This window comes from Carex rostrata, chromosome 8, assembly GCF_964058835.1.
Source record: "Carex rostrata chromosome 8, lpCarRost1.2, whole genome shotgun sequence".
In the NCBI taxonomy this organism is placed as follows: domain Eukaryota; kingdom Viridiplantae; phylum Streptophyta; class Magnoliopsida; order Poales; family Cyperaceae; genus Carex; species Carex rostrata.
Genome location: NC_135925.1, coordinates 14451362 through 14471331, shown reverse-complemented (window position 1 = coordinate 14471331; position 19970 = coordinate 14451362). Strand labels below are relative to the sequence as shown.

At 34.3% G+C, this 19970-nt stretch overlaps 2 protein-coding genes across 6 annotated transcripts; one reads left to right on the top strand and one right to left on the bottom strand.

Moving 5' to 3' along the window:
- The first annotated feature begins 9762 nt into the window (after positions 1 to 9762).
- LOC144557986 (uncharacterized) lies at positions 9763 to 13164 on the top strand. Its single transcript, XM_078306674.1, has 5 exons — positions 9763 to 10106; positions 10200 to 10341; positions 10507 to 10739; positions 11208 to 11381; positions 12888 to 13164. Exons 1-5 carry the CDS (start codon positions 9879 to 9881, stop codon positions 12972 to 12974), a joined length of 864 nt encoding a protein of 287 aa, XP_078162800.1. The 5' UTR covers positions 9763 to 9878; the 3' UTR covers positions 12975 to 13164.
- Positions 13165 to 14281: 1117 nt separating this feature from the next.
- On the bottom strand, positions 14282 to 18913 carry LOC144557741 (CBL-interacting protein kinase 23-like). 5 transcript variants are annotated; one of them, XM_078306304.1, is made up of 14 exons: positions 18479 to 18913; positions 17822 to 17884; positions 17639 to 17710; positions 17334 to 17441; positions 17129 to 17209; positions 16788 to 16841; positions 16562 to 16687; positions 15672 to 15761; positions 15459 to 15578; positions 15245 to 15361; positions 15052 to 15168; positions 14721 to 14777; positions 14567 to 14641; positions 14282 to 14467 (listed from the first exon to the last, which is right to left on the bottom strand). In XM_078306304.1, the coding sequence occupies exons 1-14, from the start codon at positions 18647 to 18649 to the stop codon at positions 14387 to 14389; spliced, it is 1332 nt and encodes a 443-aa protein (XP_078162430.1). In that variant the 5' UTR covers positions 18650 to 18913; the 3' UTR covers positions 14282 to 14386. The 5 variants fall into 5 exon arrangements, with proteins under 5 accessions (XP_078162430.1, XP_078162431.1, XP_078162432.1 ...); XM_078306305.1 differs by lacking the exon at positions 17639 to 17710 and having other exon boundaries at positions 18479 to 18681; XM_078306306.1 differs by lacking the exon at positions 17129 to 17209 and having other exon boundaries at positions 18479 to 18680.
- Between the last annotated feature and the right edge of the window lie 1057 nt (positions 18914 to 19970).

The following is a 19970-nucleotide window of genomic DNA, read 5'->3' as shown; positions in this document are numbered from 1 at the left end:
AGATTGTGAAATCTAACACCTTGTTTGGATGGAGAGTAGAGGGAGGGAGGGAATGGAAAGGAATAAATTTTTTCCGTTAAATCGTGTTTGGTTGATAAAATTATGTTGGAGGTGAAGGGTACAGGAGGTGAAAGGTTTAACCTTGTATCATTATAATTAATAGAATCGGTTTTCCTCTCAAATTTAGGTGTAACGGATGGAAATAAATTTTGTTACAAATATTTTTAGAAAAAATGATACAAATGCTCAACCCTATATCTTACATATATAATTCTCATACAAGATTTTTTTCTCAAACCTACAACAGTCACCGAATTTCTCATTAACCTCCTAAATTTTAATCAACCAAACAATAAATAAGATGAAAATGAAAGTTAAATTTATTTTCTCTCATTAATCATCCAAACACGAAGAGGTTAAATATGTTAATCTTCCTTTCTATTCTTTACCTCCCATTCCTTCCTCTACTCTCCATCCAAACAGGGTGTAAAAGGAAATAGTTTTAAATTTTGAAAAGAAAAAATTATCTTGTAAAGGACATATATTGAACAATCATAGATAATTTCAATAATCTTTAAATAATAAATGAAGTTGTAATCCATTAAAAAATAAGCAAACACACAATAAATAGTAAATGCATTTTAAAGTTATGGTCATTTAGAGAGCATGGGTGCATCATCGATGTTTTGACAATAATAAAGTTATGGCCGTTTAGAGAGCATGGGTGCGTCATCAATGTTTTGGCAATGAAACATCGATGCACTTCAGCCGTCGTTAAGTCGGGCATAAAGCTGTTAGATATGTGTGTTCTAAAAGTTATCTTATGTTGATCACTTTTATATGTTATGTTTATGAATTGGATGCTACATGCATTTTGTTCCATGAAATTTATATTTATCTATAGAAGTGTTTAAGAAGATGCTCTTGGTCTTGAACCATAGAACTCTATATGATGACAAACATAAATCTCTAAAATGTTCGTAAACTTGGTCATTAGCATGGAACACTAATATACCATGATAAGTTTGTCATGTTGATTAAAGTATATTGTAGTTCTATAAATGTTAATAAAGGATTATCGTTTAATAACATGAGTATATGAAATGTTTCATATACTGAACAGACCCAACAAATGAAAATATTATATGGGTTATGTTAGTGTCATTCATATTTTCATTGTGTCTCGGAATTCTAAGATATGAGATGTATTTCTTTTTCACATGAGAAATATATAATGTAATTAGTATTAAAAACTACTTATCATAAGTGGTGATAAAAATATTAGTTCCTTATATATGACTTGTGCGGGAGAAAGACTCATTTATAATGAGTAATGATATTTTATGGGCCCCTTGGTAAAGTAGAATTATAATGCATGCAATATAACTGAAGTGCAGTTATATATTTATAATTTATTTAAGAGATCAAGAAACGAATATATAATACAAAGATGACACAGTCCGACTTTGTATAATATTCATAATATCATGTGGCAAGGAATAGACACGAGTGATGTTAATTATAACATTACTTTAAGAGATCGTGTATTGTAAAATGATACTTTATATCTATGTCATTTGGGTAAGTATAATGTATAGCTAGTACTGCTTATAGTTTATGGTAATAAAATATTTTATACCATTGCCAACATGACATGGCACAGGGTCACACCTATAAGGAATTAATTAGAAATGCTAACTCCTAGATTTATTTGACATGTATGACATGGCTAATAAATGAGTTTATCTACTTAAAACATGAGATAAATAATTATAAGAATAATTATGAGATATTTAGGATTTAATTAAATGTTTAATACAATCCAAATATCTGAAAAGATCAAGCGGGAAAAATCTTTACGGGCTGCAAAAGAGAGTTTTTGTGGGTAGTAAAGAGTTCTGAAATTTTACCACAGTTCCTGGCCAAAACATAAATAGTTTTTGGCCAAAACCAAAGTGCAGAAATACAGTGTGTTCGGCCATAGACAAAACAGACAGTTCCTGGTCGAAACGAGGCCAGAACAACTGCCCAGAAAGCAATTTTTTGAGGATAACTATTTCTGGCTGAAAGGGAACTATTGGAATAACTTCTAGGACATGGGAACTGCCTCTATAACTGCATATAGGTTATTTAAAGGGGTCTCCACTGCCTAGAAAAGAGATGTTTTTGATTTAGAGAGTAAAATTCTGCCCATATACTCTCTCTCTCCCATTTTGATATCTCATGTGTTGAGAAACCACAAACCCTAAACTCAAGATCTTCCATTGGAGTATAGGGATTAAGGAGCAACTGAAATAGTACTCTATAGCAAGAGGAAACTTCAGTTTCTAATTAATTTCTTGGTGGATACAGTGGAGGGCTTCTAGTTTGAAGTCTCAACTTTGTGTAGGACACATTAGGAAGCCGTATCGACAAACGAAGGTATCCAAGAGATCTAGAAGAGAATACGACTTCTCTCTATTTACCAAATTGACATTTGGTAGAGGTATATCCAATTCTCATTTAATAAATATATTTTTGATGAATTGAATGAGTAGATATCCATCTACATGCATATGAATTGCTTTAATAGAATTAACATAATAAAGTAGATCCGTAGATGCTTGAAAAGTGGTTAAATTTTTTTAATTTTATCGCCTTTTACGCATCATGAAATCCTTCAATTGGTATCAGAGGTTCGAGAAGGTCAATTGGCATCAAAGGTTCGAGAAGATCAATGATGTTCAAGAGGTTTGAGAAGAACCACAGGAACACCAAGTGCCACAATAACCAAGAAGGTCAATAAGGGTAAGAAAGAAGCCTGATTTCTATCTAGGCCTTCACGAAATTTCAGTAATGGATACTGAAGATCCGTTGACCTTCCACGAAGCAATGAATAGAGATGACTCCCAATCATGGTATGAAGCCATGAAATCCGAAATGTAATCCATGTATAACAACCAAGTCTGGGACTTGGTAGATTTTCCTCAAGGAAAGAAAGTCATTCAAAACAAATGAGTTTTCAAAAGGAAGATAGACATGGATGACAACATGGCAACTTACAAAGCTAGACTTGTTGCAAAAGGATTTAGTAAAGTTCAAGGAATTAATTATGATGAAACCTTTTCACATGTAGCCATGTTTAAGTCCATTCGGATTTTGCTGGCCATTGTCGCATTTCATGATTATGAAATATGGCAAATGGATGTTAAAACAACATTTCTAAATAGGAACTTGGAAGAGGAAGTGCACATGGTACAACCTCAAGGTTTTGAAGATCCAAAATATGGCAGCAAAGTATGCAAGCTTCGAATATCAATTTATGGATTGAAGCAAGCATCAACGAGTTGGAACAAACGCTTCGATAATGAGGTTAAACACCTTGGATTCATCCAAAGTAAAGAGGAACCTTGTATTTACAAGAAGGTTAGTGAGTCACATTGTATTTTTTTAGTCCTGTATGTCGATGACATACTCTTGTTTGGCAATTTCATATCTCTAATGGAGCAAACAAAAATTTCATTGAAAGATGTTTTTCTAATGAAAGACTTGGGTGAGGCTCAATATATCTTAGGAATAAGGATATATAGAGATAGGTCTCAAAGACTCATTGACTTAAGTCAACATAATTACATTGACAAAGTGTTGAAAAGATTCAACATGCAGAATTCCAGGAAAGGAAATGTACCAATGAATTAAGGTGTGACACTTAGCAAGTCTCAACGTGTCACGTCACGTAAAGACATTGAAATCATGAAGGATGTACCATATGATTCCGCCATTGGTTTCATCATGTATGCTATAGTGTGCACACAATCCGATATCACATAATATGCTCTAAGTGTGACAAGTCGTCACCAAGCCCATGTAGGTCCTACTCATTGGACCGTTGTTAAGAATATCCTTAGATACCTTAATAGGAATAAGGATAAGATTCTTATGTATGGAGGTGAGAGGAAACTCATTGTAGATGGCTACATTGATGCAAGTTTCCAAATCGATTATGATAACAAGCGATCACAATTAGGGTATGTCTTCATTTCTGAATGGTGGTGTCGTTAGTTGGAGAAGTTTTAAACAATCAACTACGACTGACTCAACCACCCAATCAGAATTGTTAGCTACCGCTGATACATTTTGTCATTCAAGACTTCATTAAGGAAGACAAAATAAGTCTTAAAAGGTGAACACGGATTGTCACATAACGAATTCGCTAACAAAACCCTTATCTCAAGCCAAAAGGCAAAGTCCACCTCAACCTCGTGGGTTTGAAGAAACATGGAGGGTGGACAGAGATAGAGTAATGAGTCGAGAGGGCGACCCTAGTCTTAGAGTTTATGCATAAGTGATGCATAAGATGTAACTTTAAGAACAAGCAGGAGATTGTTAGATATGTGTTCTAAAAGTTATTTTATATTGATCACTTTTACATGTTATGTTTATGAATTGGATGATGCATGCATTTTGTTCCATGAAATTTATGTTTATCTATAGAAGTGTTCAAGGAGATGCTCTTGGTCTTGAACCATAGAACTCTATATGATGACAAACATAAATCTCTAAAATGTTTACAAACTTGGTTATTAGCATGGAAGACTAATATACCATGATAAGTTTGTCATATTGATTAAAGTATATTGTAGTTCTATAAATGTTAATAAAGGATTATCGTTTAATAACATGAGTATATGAAATGTTTCATATATTGAACAGACCCAATAAATGAAAATATTATATGAGTTATGTTAGTGTCATTAATATTTTCATTGTGTCTCAGAATTCTAAGATATGAGATGCATTTCTTTTTACATGATAAATATATAATGTAATTAGTATTAAAAACTACTTATCATAAGTGGTGATAAAAATATTAGTTCCTTATATATGACTTGTGCGGGAGAAAGATATATGTCAATAGTATCATTGCCCCTCATTTGTAATGAGTGATGATATTTTATGGGCCCATTGGTAAAGTAGAATTATAATACATGCAATATAACTGAAGTGCAGTTATATATTTATAATTTACTTAAGAGACCAAGAAACAAATATATAATACAAAGATGACACAGTCCGACTTTGTATAATATACATAATATCATGTGGCAAGGAATAGACACGAATGATGTTAATTATAACATTACTTTAAGGGATCGTGTATTATAAAATGATACTTTACATCTATGTCATTTGGGTAACTATAATGTATAACTAGTACCGCTTATAGTTTATAGTAATAAAATATTTTATACCATTGCCAACATGACATGGATCCCACAGGGTCACACAAATAAGGAATTAATTATAAATGCTAGCTCCTAGATTTATTTGACATGTATAACATGGCTAATAAATGAGTTTCTTTACTTAAAACATGAGATAAATAATGATAAGAATAATTATGAGATATTTTGGATTTAATTAAATGTTTAATGCAATCCAAATATCTGAAAAGATCAAGCGGAAAAAATCTTTATGAGCTGCAAAAGAGAGTTTTTGTGGGTAGTAAAGAGTTATGAATTTTTATCACAGTTCCTGGCCAAAATAGAAATAGTTCCTGGCCAAAACCAAAGTGCAGAAATACAGTGTGTTCGGCCAGAGCCGAAACAGACAGTTCTTGGCCGAAACGAGGCTGGAACAACTGCCCAGAAAGCAATTTTTTGAGGATAACTATTTCTGGCTGAAAGGGAACCATTGGAATAACTTCTACGACGTGAGAACTGCCTCTATAACTGCATATAGGTTATTTAAAGGGGTCTCCACTGCCTAGAAAAGAGATGTTTTTGATTTAAGGAGTAAAATTCTGCCCATATACTCTCTCTCTCCCATTTTGATATCTCATGTGTTGAGAAACCACAAATCCTAAACTCAAGATCTTCCATTGGAGTATAGGTATTAAGGAGCGACTGAAATAGTACTCTATAGCAAGAGGAAACTTCAGTTTCTAATTAATTTCTTGGTGGATACTGTGGAGGGCTTCTAGTTTGAAGTCTCAACTTGGTGCAAGACACATTAGGAGGCCGTATCGACAAACGAATGTATCCAAGAGATCTAGAAGAGAATACGACTTCTCTCTATTTACCAAATTGACATTTGGTAGAGATATATCAAATTCTCATTTAATAAATATATTTGTGATGAATTGAATGAGTAGATATCCATCTACATGCATATGAATTGCTTTAATAGAATTAACATAATAAAGTAGATCCGTAGATGCTTGAAAAGGGGTTAATTTTTTTTTTAATTTTATCACCTTTTACGCATCATGAAATCCTTCAAAAGCATCGGTGCGTTGTTGGTATTTTTGCACGGAAGCATCGTTGTTTTTGAAAAAACTTTAAACAACCATAACTTTGGCTAGGAAAGTCGGATTTACGCGTATGACCCCAATTCGGAAAGGGGGGACGAGATGGGTCAGAATTTTGCCTCAGAGATCATCCCTGGGCATCTGATGGAATCAAAATTGCAAAAAAATATCATTTAGTGCCTCAAAAATTTAGTTTAAATTTTCTATTAACGGTAGACATACAGCGACCGGTATTAGTTTTTCCAAAAGCCTAAGAGATTATTCAAGAATTATCCATATAATTATTTTAAAATGCATTTACTATTTATTGTGTGTGTGTTTGATTATTCAAGCAAATGGTATATGTTGACAATAATCAAATAATCCAATGATTCTCTCTCACTCTCCAATTATTCTCTAAAAAAAAAGTTGACATCATTGAGGCATTCTAACCATATTTTCTTGTGTTTATTTGAATAAAATAAATTATTAATAATCAAGGCCAAGTCTTTAATTAGTGTTATCTTTAGACTTGTGATATCAAACTGACAAATCAAGACAAACTTATAAAGAGTCAACGACATCACTCATCAATACATCAAATGTTTTATTTTTTGGCATACACCATAAACAAGAAAACTAAAACTTCACAAAATTATTTAAATGAAAATATTAAGATATCTCGGAGTAAAAAAAAAAAAAAAAAGGTTGACCGCCCCTGTGTGGGGGGGGGGGGGGGGGTCGGGTGATCAGAGTGGTCCGTTCCCACATAGGCACTTAGGGTATTTTAAAAAAAAATCGAGGATATTTTCATTAAAATTATTTTTTTAGGTTATTAATAAAAAATTCGGCTTCAATTAGCACCTTCATTTTTAGAGTACTATGAGTAAATATTCTAAAGTAGTTTGTGAGATTAATTTCAAAATTATAAATATAAAACTAATTTACTTAACAAAAGATGCTATCACATATTAAGTTTATAAATTTTCAAGTTCATCTGATATAAAGTCAAATAATAAAAAATCATGTAAATAAATCGTTGAAACAAACTTCTAAACCTTTATCATTTAAATGTTTGATTTTATCTGAATAATTTTCTTACCCCTTGTTTGGATGGAGAGCAGAGGAAGAGAGGATAGGTGGAGAATAAAAGAAAAAATTAATATATTAATATATTTATATTTAAATGATTAATGAGGGAAAACAAGTTTAATTTTTCTTTCCATCTAATTAAAATTTAGAAATATAAGTTTGTAATAATAAAACTTAAATGAGAATTATATATAAATAAAACGGTAACATATAGGATTGGAAAGTTGTGTTATTTTTTTTAAATATTTCTAATAAAATTTCTTTCCATCAATTACATCGTTAAATTGTTACACCAAAAAGGTATAATACAAAGTTTCCGTACAGCAAGCTGTACCTTTTAACCTTAAATACGCTCTTCGGTTCAGACTGCAAGTGCACAGTCCTATCGAATAGTATATTGTCGGGTATCGATCACAGGGACGGTTCAAATCTAAACCGGACTCTACTTAAATTAGTTAGGTACTAGAAGTGAGAAAAAGGTTGGGTTGGTTGTTTAAATTTCCTAAACAGTTCAATTGCAATAATTAAATGGCAGAAAATAAAGTTTAGTTTTAAATCAATGATAAAAGGCGTTTCCAGGGTTTCAGACTCATCTAAGTTCTACTTCTCAGTCCCTGATACGGGTCGTACAGCTTCCTGTACGGGTTGTATCAGGTGATACGGGTCGTACAGCCTCCTGTCTGACCCGTACTGACTTCGAGTTAATGCATCAGTTGCTGTTTCCTTGTGTTGTTCCTTCGTGTAGGGTTCTACTGACCAGACCTAATGTTTCTAAACCTCAACTTTCGTATATTGGTTCATAAAACTTGGTATGGAGTTGCAATATTTACCCTCTTCGGATTCTAGACTTCGACTTTCGTGTTGGTCCGAATTACCTAGTTGGTTGATTGGTATTCTAAAGGTATTCTCTTATCTGTCGATAAGAGAAAATGTTCACATTTCGACTATTATTTGGTTTCACCTTTCGGGTCACTAAACCTACCTCAGATACTTAACTTTGGTTGAGAGATTTTAAAGGGGAGAATGCGCTTTAGATGTGATCATGCATCTAGTGACAAACCAATAAAAATCAAACAACTTAATTTAAGCAATTAAAATCAAACACAATCAATCAAACACAAATTTTAACACAAGAATTCAATAACTTTCATGCAAAACAAAACATTCGAATATATCTTAACCTTGGAAACAAAGAAAACTACTCAAACATAGTTATAAAAAAAATAAAAGAAATAATAAAAGAAACAACCATGACAAAACCCGAAGTACTAAGAAGATCCATCGAAAACTCGTGTCTTTCGCTTCTCAACTTCGTCTCCAAGCTTAGCCGCCAAGTCCAAACCCTAGAATATGCTCCTCTGGTTCAGAATTCTCTCCCCAGGTGCAAGAATTCCCGTCTTCCTTCTTTCCGGATTTGTTTCCAAAACAGTTCTGTTTTTGGATCTGTCTGATACGATCCGTACATGATCTTGTCCGACCTGTACAAATATGTTTATTCTTCTCAGATTGTAGATCTTCTCGCAAGCTTTCCAAAAAGTGGTCGTTCACTCAAAACGGAGGTATGAGTCAAAAGTTATGACTGTTTTAAGTTCGGATGCTGAAATTTCAGCAGAATGTTGTCCGGGTCGGACAGAGGCTGACGCTACTCGCGTCAGGGGTGATGCTACCCTCGTCAGGGGTGACGCTACCCTCGTCAGAGTCTCAGAATTGAGTAACTTTCCTGATTTCGCCTGTTTTATGCAAAATAAGAATAAAAGCGCAGCAGTATATAGATATTCAATGAAATACGACCGATTTAATGATTTAAACACATGTTTTTGTACAAAATACAGGTCGGAAGATAGATAAGTTTGCGAGATATCATAAATCAAAAAGAAAATTAATTTTATTAATTATAATTATACAAAATTAAACATTTCTCTTGTTGTATCTATCATCTCTGTCATAATCATATTAATCAAATACGATTGGAAATAAAATCTTCTTTTATTGCCAAATTTTATAAACAAAATGTAAAACATTTTATTCCCACAGTTATTAATTGGAGAGACTTTTCTTACTTTGAAAAAAAAAAGAAAAAAAAAAGAAAACTAAAAAAGGTGACGTAAGAGGGAATGAATGAAACAAATAGAAATAGAAATAGAAATAGAAAAAAGGGTTTTCCCGTTCACACAGACACAGCACAAGTTTGATTGAAGCGATTGAAAACCCCAACCGCTAGAGGAATTGAGATCCATAACCATAACGGTACCCTACCCGCCTACCGTGTAGAATGAGATCTTTATCGTCCTTTTGAACCTAGCACGAATCATAAAGCGAACCAAATAGGCAGCGGTGTCCGGCTAGGAGGAGCAGAGGAGCAGAGGAGCTGATGAGCACCATCTCATTCTCATCTCATATTAATTACCTTCACTTGAATTCGATCCGATCTCTATGAAACGATCGACAGCACCACGACGGGCGTAGAGGCGGCGGCGATCGGTCGTGCGAAATTGAAGGCCTCAGCACCACGACCGCCATGTCAGCCCTAGTTGTGTGCGGAAAGAGGTCTTCTTCCTCCTTCTTTGACGAAGATTTGCCACAGCAGATCCTACACTCTCCTTCTCCTTCGCCACCTCATCATCCCTCCAAGCGGGCCCGCTGCGGCGGCGCCAGCTTCTCACCATCACCAGCGGCAGCTCCCGGGCTGTCCGAGTCTGGTACTCTTCTACAGCTCATCTCGCTGTTCCCTGAGATGGATCCAAAGGTTAGCCTCATGTTCCTTTACAATTTCCTTTGATTTGATTTGATTTGAGGAAACGAATTAAGTCTTTATTTATTTCTTGTGTAAAACTCTCAGATTCTTGAAGAATCACTTGAAGCTTCGGGAAATGATCTGGAAACGGCCATACGGAATTTGTATAAGTTGCGCCTTGAGTCATCTGTAGCTGACTTGAATTCTAATGAGCATAAATTTGAAAATGGCACCTCCTGCACACAAGGTACAACCAACTCTTTAATACTTGCATATGCAAGTTGAGCTATTTGAATCTGCACTCCTTGTTCGATAGACAAAATTATTACCAAGAGGCAACTATGTTATCCAACTTAAATTCTCAGTATCTGTATTTTTAAAAATGGAATGCTATCCCTACTTTCCTTTCCAGGCAATAAAACTTTTGCCAACAATGGCAACATGGAGTCCACCTCAGGAAACCAACCATCTATGGTGAACAACAATCCATCTGACAAGTCAGAATGGGTTGAACTGTTTGTGAGGGAGATGATGAATGCATCTGACATTGCTGATGCACGGGTCCGTGCATTTAGATCGTTTGAGGTTTTTGAGAAGTCAGTCTTGCAAAGTGCTGGTGTGGATGCAATGGAAAATTTACACAAGGTATGTATTGCTTATATATCACCCATGTATTAGTTAGTGGGGTGCTTATATCTGCTGTTATTTGTTTCCACTTTCCTAGTTGACATGTGTGGAGCAAGTATGGAGGATATCGTTTTAGGAATGGGGCGATGCTGTTTAATTTAAGTTTTGTAGGATTATATTCTAGGACTGTAGAAGAAGCATCTTCATTCTTTTAATTATCAGATAGGAAAATGCAATTCTCATGAAACAAATGAAAGCTTTTTGTTCAACTGGGTGCCATGTCATTTTTCACTTGAAATGATACCATTTTACACATCAGTGTTCTAATTATATCAGCATAATCTAAAAATGGGCATATCAGGTAAAAAATATGGGTGGCATTGTCTTATGTAGGATACGAACCACAAGAAACATTGTTAAAATACATATAGCAAACAATACTGAAGATTTTTCTTGTCTATTTGTTTTTTGGTTTTGAATGGTCAGGAAAATATGGTGCTCAAAGAGCAACTGGAAAATGTGCTGAGAGAAAATGCTATACTGAAAAGGGCAGTTGCGATCCAGCATGACCGGCAAAAGGAGTTTGCCAGTACCTGCCAGGAATTGGGCCAGCTCAAGCAGCTCGTGGCTCAGTATCAAGAGCAAGTTCGAAACTTAGAGGTACAGTCTACAACCTTAGTTTTGGATTTTGATTCGTTAGAAAATTCATCACTATGATAAGCAGGCCCAGATGCCTCCTATAAATTCAGCAAATACATGTATTACTAGTAAAATATTGAGCCTATTGTTTATATTTTCTTTTATTATCATGTATATCATCTTTATTATTTGTCCAATCCATGTGTGAAATTAAGGGAAATTTTATTATTTGAGTATGCTAATTGAAGATAGTGGATTCAAGTCGCATGAATTGCGGCCAGTTCATGTCTATAGTTGCTTTTGTGTTTATCTGTACAAAGGTAGGGTAACTGGAGCTAAGCTGGGGTGAAATTTAATCTAAGGGTAATTGGGTCAGATATGAGTTTTGATTAGTTTGGGCTTAATTAGATATTTTAGTCTAAAGTGAAAAGCCATATCTCGCTGCACATGCCATCTAGGGCTGCAAACGGATCAGATAGTGGCAAAACCATATCCGTATCTGTTTTTATTTTTCAGATACAGGATCAGATTGGATATTAAACGGATATGGATCCGATATTAGTTGGATATGAATACAGATTGGGTATTAAACGGATACAAATATGGATATAATTCAGATCCCTAATTTAAATATCTGTAACAAAATTAGCACATATTATTCAATAAATTATTTTTCTCATTAGAAAATAATAATTTAAATGATGGATATAATTTGGATATTTGATCATTATGGTGAACAAAATATTTTTTTCTCATGTTAAACCAGTTAGGTAATTACAAAATATATATCTCGTTACAAAAATTAATCACCAACATAACCATTTTTTCATATTTTTAATCAAAAGATAATAACAGAAAAGAATATTCTTATCTAAACATATATGATTCTAAAGAAAAATTAAAAAAAATACAGAAATGGATATCTGTATTCGTATCTGAAAAAACTTGAACATGGATTCAGATACAAACGGATAATATCTGATCCGTTTGCATCCCTAATGCCATCTGTGGCAGGTAGAGGGTGTTATCAGAGCTTCCGGATATTATGAAATCTAGATCCTTATCCAAAAGTGTTTGGTTTTAAAACTTGACCCAAATACCCTTCAGATTAGTAGTTTGGATCTGGATAGATAAATATACATGGTTTGTTTGTGAACTATTGGATTGGAGAAGTTTGGGATGTGCCGGGTCATTACTACTGGTTTCATTTTGGAAAATTTCTCATCAAGCTTTATGTGATTATAAAAATTGTGAATATGTAAAAATATAGAGGGAGGGGTTTGAGCAACACATGATAAGATGATCATGTTGTAAATGTTGATCATAATAACATATATGAATTATGATAGTATTAAGAACTCATTTTTTGTGAATTCATGTCCTTTCCAATTTGGATCTGGGTTGGAACTAGATCGAGACCGGATAATTGGATAAAAGTAAGCACCTTTAGTGGTTCAAAAGATATATATTTTTTCTCTCCATAATATGGCTTGATACTAAACTAATTGTGAAAAAATGCATGCACAGATAAACAATTATGCACTGACCATGCATCTGAGACAAGCTCAACAGAACAACTCCATACCGGGACGCTTCAATCCTGATATCTTCTAGAATCTTGTGTTGTATTCTAGAATAAAATGCCGTTATTTTGTTATAGATTAATGGAATTAAAAGAAATGGAGGTAGTAATAACTCTGCTTCCGATGTTTTGTTTTCAATTAGCAACGTGTTTGTATTTATATTTTGAGGAACAACACTTGTTTACATTTGAAATGATATAAATTATTAATGGTTTTGCTAACTGAAAGTAGTCATGAATCATGATATTGATCCAGTCATTTATAAAGTTTTTAGCTGGTTGCTGGTTGCTGGTGGCCTAGAGCATGTAAAAACCTTACAATATGCTTTCCAATTTTGTATTATGACTTGGCGTACTAATTAAGTATTGCGTCTATATATATTATAATGAACCTGCCATGACCATCTGTTGAAAACATTGCTACAAAATTTATTTCTAAGAATAAACTATATATCTCGCATATTTCCATTAGCGGTCCCTTAGATGGAAATGGAATGATCGATACTGTCTACCTAACCATGAACCGGTTACCACTGCATTGACCATAAACATACGAATTCATAAAGCACATGGTTGGAATGCTCTTTCTCCTCCTGGTACATGAGATGAGCTCCAATTCTCCAGATGACATGCTATTTTGATGAATGCTGAACTCTGTCGGCTTCATTTCTATTTATTGGATGTAATCAATTGACGGCATAGATATTTATTTAATTACAAAATGGTTTTATATATTATTTTTACAATTTTAATTTTAGAACATGATGAATTTAAAATTGGCTGTCAAGATTATCTAACACATTGTCAATATAGTCTTTAATTAATAGCAGAAGACTTCCAATGCAAGTTGTTAAGGCACCTGATTGAACATTTATGGAACAGATACATACTATCCTGTTTAACCCCTAGCAAATAAGCTGAAACCCTTTTGATCATTAGTGATCATCCATCCTTTCATAGTTTAGCATCATAACTCTATGCATATTGGTATCAGTTGTAGCATTGATAACTCAGATATTGTTGTTGTAATCTTCTATAGAGATTAGAGACACATACTCTTGTAGATGTATATCCAACGCCAGAAAAAAAAAAAAAGTTGAAGAGTATCGTTTCAGACTCAAGCAGCACAGCACAGCCTTGCACACTTGGGTGGCAAATTGTGAATTAATATACACCACAGTTTATTGAGGTAATGATAAGTAGTAAGTTATCACAGATTAAAACCTGATGCACATATTTTTTCTCGGACCTATTTTTCTTGCATATTCTGGTAAAAAATTGGAGAAAACGATATTAAAAAGAAATGGTTGAAATTCCCTTCATTCTCTAGCACATCAAATGGTTGAAATTCCTTCTTCCAATATAAATTATAATAACATTTATAAGTGATAACATAAGAGGGCATCTTGTAGTATTTATCTACAAACATTTCTACTAAAAAATGTCAGTGTGAAGTTCCAGGTTTGTCATCCTGCGGTGCCTTCCAAATTATGTCTTTCAGCCCATTAGAGATGTTTGAGTAAAACTGCAAGTAGATCAAGAAAAGAAGGTTAAAAATACTAATTACACGGGTGAGTATCAGATAGAGTAATATGTATAGATCAGATAAAAAAAAAAAATCTACCTTATGATATTCAAGCGTATCCCCATTAGACTTGCGTAGCTCGACCATAAATAAAGAGGGAGCCACCTCAAACACCTGTAATAATGAAGAAAATCGAATCTAATTACTTATGGAATTTGTCACACAAAAAAGCGAGAGGGGAGAGAGAGAGAACCTCAGTTGCAATAGCCAGTTGTCCTTTCCTTCCAGGATTTTCTCCTTGCAACTTCATCTAAAAGCAAAAAAACAGATCGTCATAATGTGACATGGATGCTCATGCAAAAAAACACAAAAATAAGGATGAAATGAAATCAATATGAATTGTAGACAGTATGCCCATGTGCTTCTGTATGGTACAATAAATGATATAATGATAAAATAGAAACAAACATCATCAAACAGGCAATCAAGTAGAGATGTTCAGAACTAGGAAAAAAAACTGTGTCAACTAAGGGTCATTTCAAAATAAAATCAAACACAAGTACTAGAACGGGAAGTAAACAGACCTTATAGTTGTTCTTCTTTGCTTTGAAACCAAGGGGCGTAGCGGCTTCCTCGATTTTCGACAGTATTTCATTTGCGGGAAGTCTTGATGCAAACCTCGTCTCACGTTTAACAAGACCCTGCTCATAGCTTTAGATTAGTTTGAAATGGGGAAATTATCAAAGATTTCTAAATTAGTGCAACTAACAAATATACCATTTGTTTTTCAAAAAGTGTACTAAGATTGAGGCCCTGAGATGTAGAAATCAGCTCAAAGGCATTCATCAAAGACGGTCTTTCCTCTCTTCTCTCCACCACAAGATTTGCCGGTTCCTACATTTATTTTAAACATTGGATAAGTGAAATGAAAATGACCAGAAACAAAGTAAAACAACTCATTTTAAATGAAAAAATATAATTAAAGAATTACCCCAGATTCATTGAAAATATCATTCACATCATCAAGATCAACTTCAACAGGTTCGAAACTCAGGGGCTGGTATCCCTTTTTAAACCACTCATTTTCAATCACTTCTGAAATGGTGATCCTCTGCATATTACAATAATAATCACTGAATTCGGGAGAACAAAAAAATTGAAACTTTATGTTAATTTGAACTATAATTTATTCTAGTTTGCAAACCTTTTGTGGATTAGGCTCTAGTATTTTCTTAATAAACTTCTTGGCACTTGTAGAAAACCAAGCAGGGCAAGAAAAGTCAGCTTTAGAGATCTGCATCAAATCACACTATTAGCTATCTGTGTTAAGAGACATTCAACACTTTTCAAGAATTCATGAAATAAATAAACACCCCATGACATGTGTTGTGACTCCGCAAATAAGCATCAACATATAAACAAGTGTGGCAAAAATAAAGAAAGAAAAAGGACAAAAAAATATTCAATATTTGTCAAGTTGGTATTTAGCAAGTTACTCTTGTATATATCTAGAATGGCAATTGAATTGTATTAGGAAGGCATGTCACCTATTGAGGATTGCAATGTAAATGTTCAAATTAACAATTTATGAAAATATGGCTGGCACTTAAAATATAGCACGTTACCACTTTACTTAATCCAGATTGGCACTGGAATGAACACTACATTATACTAATACACTTGGCATAACACCACCAGTGGATAAGCCACGAGTTACAGGGGTGGACCCAGTAAGGCAAGGGGTAGGCAACTGCTTACCCATGGATTTTGAAAAACAATTTTAGAACATGTATTTTTTGGCTATTGCCTACTCCAGTGAACAATTTGCCAACCCTTGAGCCAAATTCATTTTTCTTCCCAACTCCGTATCTTCCCAGCCCAACTCATATTTTCCCAATTCATTTTCTTTCTAGACCAACTTATTTTCTTGCCTAGCCCTAGCCCAATTCTGGGTTCACCCCTGATTGAGTTAGATTGTTTTCATTTTCTTACAAAATTGCAACTATGCACACAGATGGCCAGAGTCAGTTTGACCTACCAGGTTGGGTAAATTGCTAATCCATACGAAAATAAGAAACTGCAAAACTAAATTACCTTTTTGTAAAGAGAAACAAGGTTAGTATCCTCAAATGGTAAATAACCTGCCATTAGTACAAAAAGGACCACACCACATGACCATAGGTCAGCCTTGGCTCCGTCATAACCTTTGTTGCTTATAACCTACACAAAATTATGTTACCAATTTACAGAGCAAAGTAGTGATTTGAAGGTTAAGAGAAGTGGAGCTTGAAATAAACTTATTGAAGGTTTGAAGGATAACCTCGGGTGCAACATAATTTGGAGTCCCACATGTTGTGTGTAGTAATCCATCTTCCTATTGAATTGTAAGTAAATATGTTAAGCTAAAAATTAAGTGAAATGCAAATTGAAAGTTGTATTAAAAATCAGCAAGCCCTAAATTAGGAGGTACGAGAATTAAAAGAAATGATCTACTAATATAAAATAAATGCCCCTTAGGCGCAAACGACAAGAAAGGCCAAGGAAGTTAAAAGTTTCTACAAATAAAATAGTTCTAAATCCACAAAGCAAACAAGAACCAAATGTTGGATAGCATGTAAAGCACATATGACTAAAAATGCGAGCATTCATATTCATACTTACTCGAACTTGCTGATGAAGTGCACTAAGCCCAAAATCTGAGACTTTGAGAACACCCCTTGAATCCAGCAAAAGATTTTCAGGCTAATGATCAACAAATAGAAGGAAATTAAAAGGAATCCATCTTAATACTAAAAAAAAAGAAACAAATCATAGTGCTCCTAATCATAAAAACTAAGCAAGTATCTGATTTAATTATATCATTCACCTTCAAATCTCTATGATAAACGCCTCTGCTATGGCAGTAATCCACAGCATCTATGAGCTGCTGGAAGTACTTTCTGGCCTCATCCTCCTTCAACTTTCCTCTAGAAGCCTAAATCATGAAATAAAAAAAAAATTAGAAACAGTAGCTATTAATAATCTGATTAGAAAAGTTATAATATATTACAGAAATAACTATGCTACTCAGCACATTCTTGCAGGGATGCTAATACAAGAAGCAACCAGTTATCCAGGCTGTATGATACCCAATATCGAATGTGAAAAGACAGGTTTAAAGTAATATCTTACAATTTTGTCAAAAAGTTCACCACCGGTGACAAGTTCCATGACTATGTAAATCTTGGTCTTGCTAGCCATTACCTATAAAACCCAAACACAACCCAAATAAAGAGAAAAGAAAATATGCAGCCATAATAGATATATTAATATAAATAGATGTTAAAGAAAGTTCAAAATGCACAACTAACCAACCTCATACATGTGAATAACATTGGGATGCTTGATCAACTTCATGGTTGAAATTTCACGCTTGATCTGCTTTGCATTTACAATGACATCAGAAAAGGGAAATATATTATATTATATTATATTTCTAAAGCTCATAAAATTTTACTACTGCGTCTTTATATGGTACATGGATCACCATGAATTCAGAAATTTTGATAACTATAGGTACTCAACCTGAACAATCCCAAATTGGCAGGACACACCAGTCTAGTACCAGTAGGGAGCCGCAACCAATAGGACATAATTTTTTCTTAATTTTATATCTCTAGGAGTAGGAGCCCCTTTTGTTTTTTGTTTTCCTTCAGTATGGAAACCTTGCTTGAAAAGAGAAGACTTTTCTTACTGTTTGAATATAAAAGGTACCAGTATTTAATTTTCTGGCAACAAACGTTAATGAGTAGCAAATTCTCATTCTTTTTTTTCCTTTACAATAAAGCAAAAGGTACTTGTTATTCATATGCAAAAGATTTTAGGCCGCTAGTCTCATAGTTGGTCACAAAATAAAGCAAAGAAGAGTGAATGAGAATACAACACAAGATTATCATCAATTTAAGAAAAGAAGATGATATATGAGCAAGTTGTGAAAAGAAAAGAAAAGAAAAGAAAAGAAGATGAGGTGACCTGTCCGATCATCTTATGTCGAAGAACCTTGTCTTTATCCAAAATTTTAATGGCGACAGTGTCTTGGGTATCGACATTTCTGGCGAATTTGACCTTGGCAAAAGTGCCTTCTCCTAGCGTTCTTCCAAGCTCGTACTTGCCCACTCGCGTTCTTCCTGCTACCGTACTCATCTTTTTTTTATCTGTCACTCTCTCTCTCTCTCTCTCTCTCTCAATTTGAATTCAACTTTTAGAAACCTTTTTCCGTGAATCTGACTCTGAGCCAATTAATCCCTTCGTTTGTAATTAAGAGAAATAAATCACGATCTCTTCTTGTTAGAGGCCCTCCAAGCCCTCCATTTCACCGCTCTCATTTGGACCGAATTAATTAATTAAATCGGAGATGAGATGAGATGAGAAAAGAAAATGGTGCCGCGTGCGCCCCCACAGAGTTATTAGAGTAATAGGAAGGCGAGAGAGGAGAGAAACTTTGCTTCGGCTTTGGTGGATCTCACCAGGTGTCGGTTGAAGAGAGGAGAGGAGAGGAGAGGAGAGGAGAGACTAATTTCAATTTCAATTTGTATTGGAAGTTGGAACTTTGGAAAAGATTGCGTCGTCGCATCGCATCGCATCACATCACATCACTCCCAAGTCCCATGATCCCATCCCCTTACGGCCTTGCCCCTTGCCCATAGTAATTAGTAATTAGTAATTACATTATGACGAGATAGAAATAGAATACAAGGGTTGAAGAGCAGGAGGCCAGGATCTCATCTCTGATCTCCGAGCACGCCTGGGCTGGGCCTGGGCTGGCTCATCGAAACCTATAATATAATATAATATAATATAATTGCGTTGACTCGTTGACTATTGAGTAATGTTACGAGGTAAAAATCAATTAAATCAATTATACCTTTATTATTATTCTTGCTCATCTCTCATCTATTCTCATATTTAATTCAGAACGCCAAAAATAATATGTTGCCTTTTCCTTTTCCTTTTCAACTGCAGGATTGAAGATTCTGACAAGGACAGAATCTTAGGCATAGTCTTAATTAAGTTTCTCTTTCTTACAATTACAATTGACAAAGATGCCATTTGCATCACCTTAGGCTTATCATAAAAAAGAGATGCCAACTAGAAAGTAGAAACCACCATAAAATAAATCGGTCAACTCAGTAACTTAATTCCGTTTGCTAACACGTCTTCTCCAATTTTCTTCTTCATCGAAAGTTCCGCGGAGCTTCGCACACCGCACACCGCATAGTCATAGATTTATGATTTATCAATCAAGGAGAATGCATCATGCATGTTATGTATATGAGAATAATGAGATAGAAATATAATTTTGTTTCATGTTTGTTGGGGCCTTGGGGGTTTGATTTAATTAATTTGACTTGGAAATTGGAATCTAATCTATCAGCAGCTACAGTGAAAGCTACGTCTCTCTCACGAGGTCTAACTTGGCTGCATTTTTCATTTTTCTAATGAATTATTGCAATCATTGTACCTT

Excerpts from the sequence above, each read along its gene's own strand:
- LOC144557986 (XM_078306674.1), top strand. The coding sequence starts at position 9,879 with ATGTCAGCCCTAGTTGTGTGCGGAAAGAGGTCTTCTTCCTCCTTCTTT. Across the intron at positions 10,342-10,506 it reads TGGCACCTCCTGCACACAAG|GCAATAAAACTTTTGCCAAC; the intron begins GTACAACCAACT and ends TTTCCTTTCCAG. Across the intron at positions 11,382-12,887 it reads AGCAAGTTCGAAACTTAGAG|ATAAACAATTATGCACTGAC; the intron begins GTACAGTCTACA and ends ATGCATGCACAG.
- LOC144557741 (XM_078306304.1), bottom strand. The coding sequence starts at position 18,649 with ATGAGTACGGTAGCAGGAAGAACGCGAGTGGGCAAGTACGAGCTTGGA. Across the intron at positions 16,842-17,128 it reads CACTTCATCAGCAAGTTCGA|GAAGATGGATTACTACACAC; the intron begins GTAAGTATGAAT and ends ACAATTCAATAG. Across the intron at positions 14,778-15,051 it reads CAAAGAAGAACAACTATAAG|ATGAAGTTGCAAGGAGAAAA; the intron begins GTCTGTTTACTT and ends TTTTGCTTTTAG.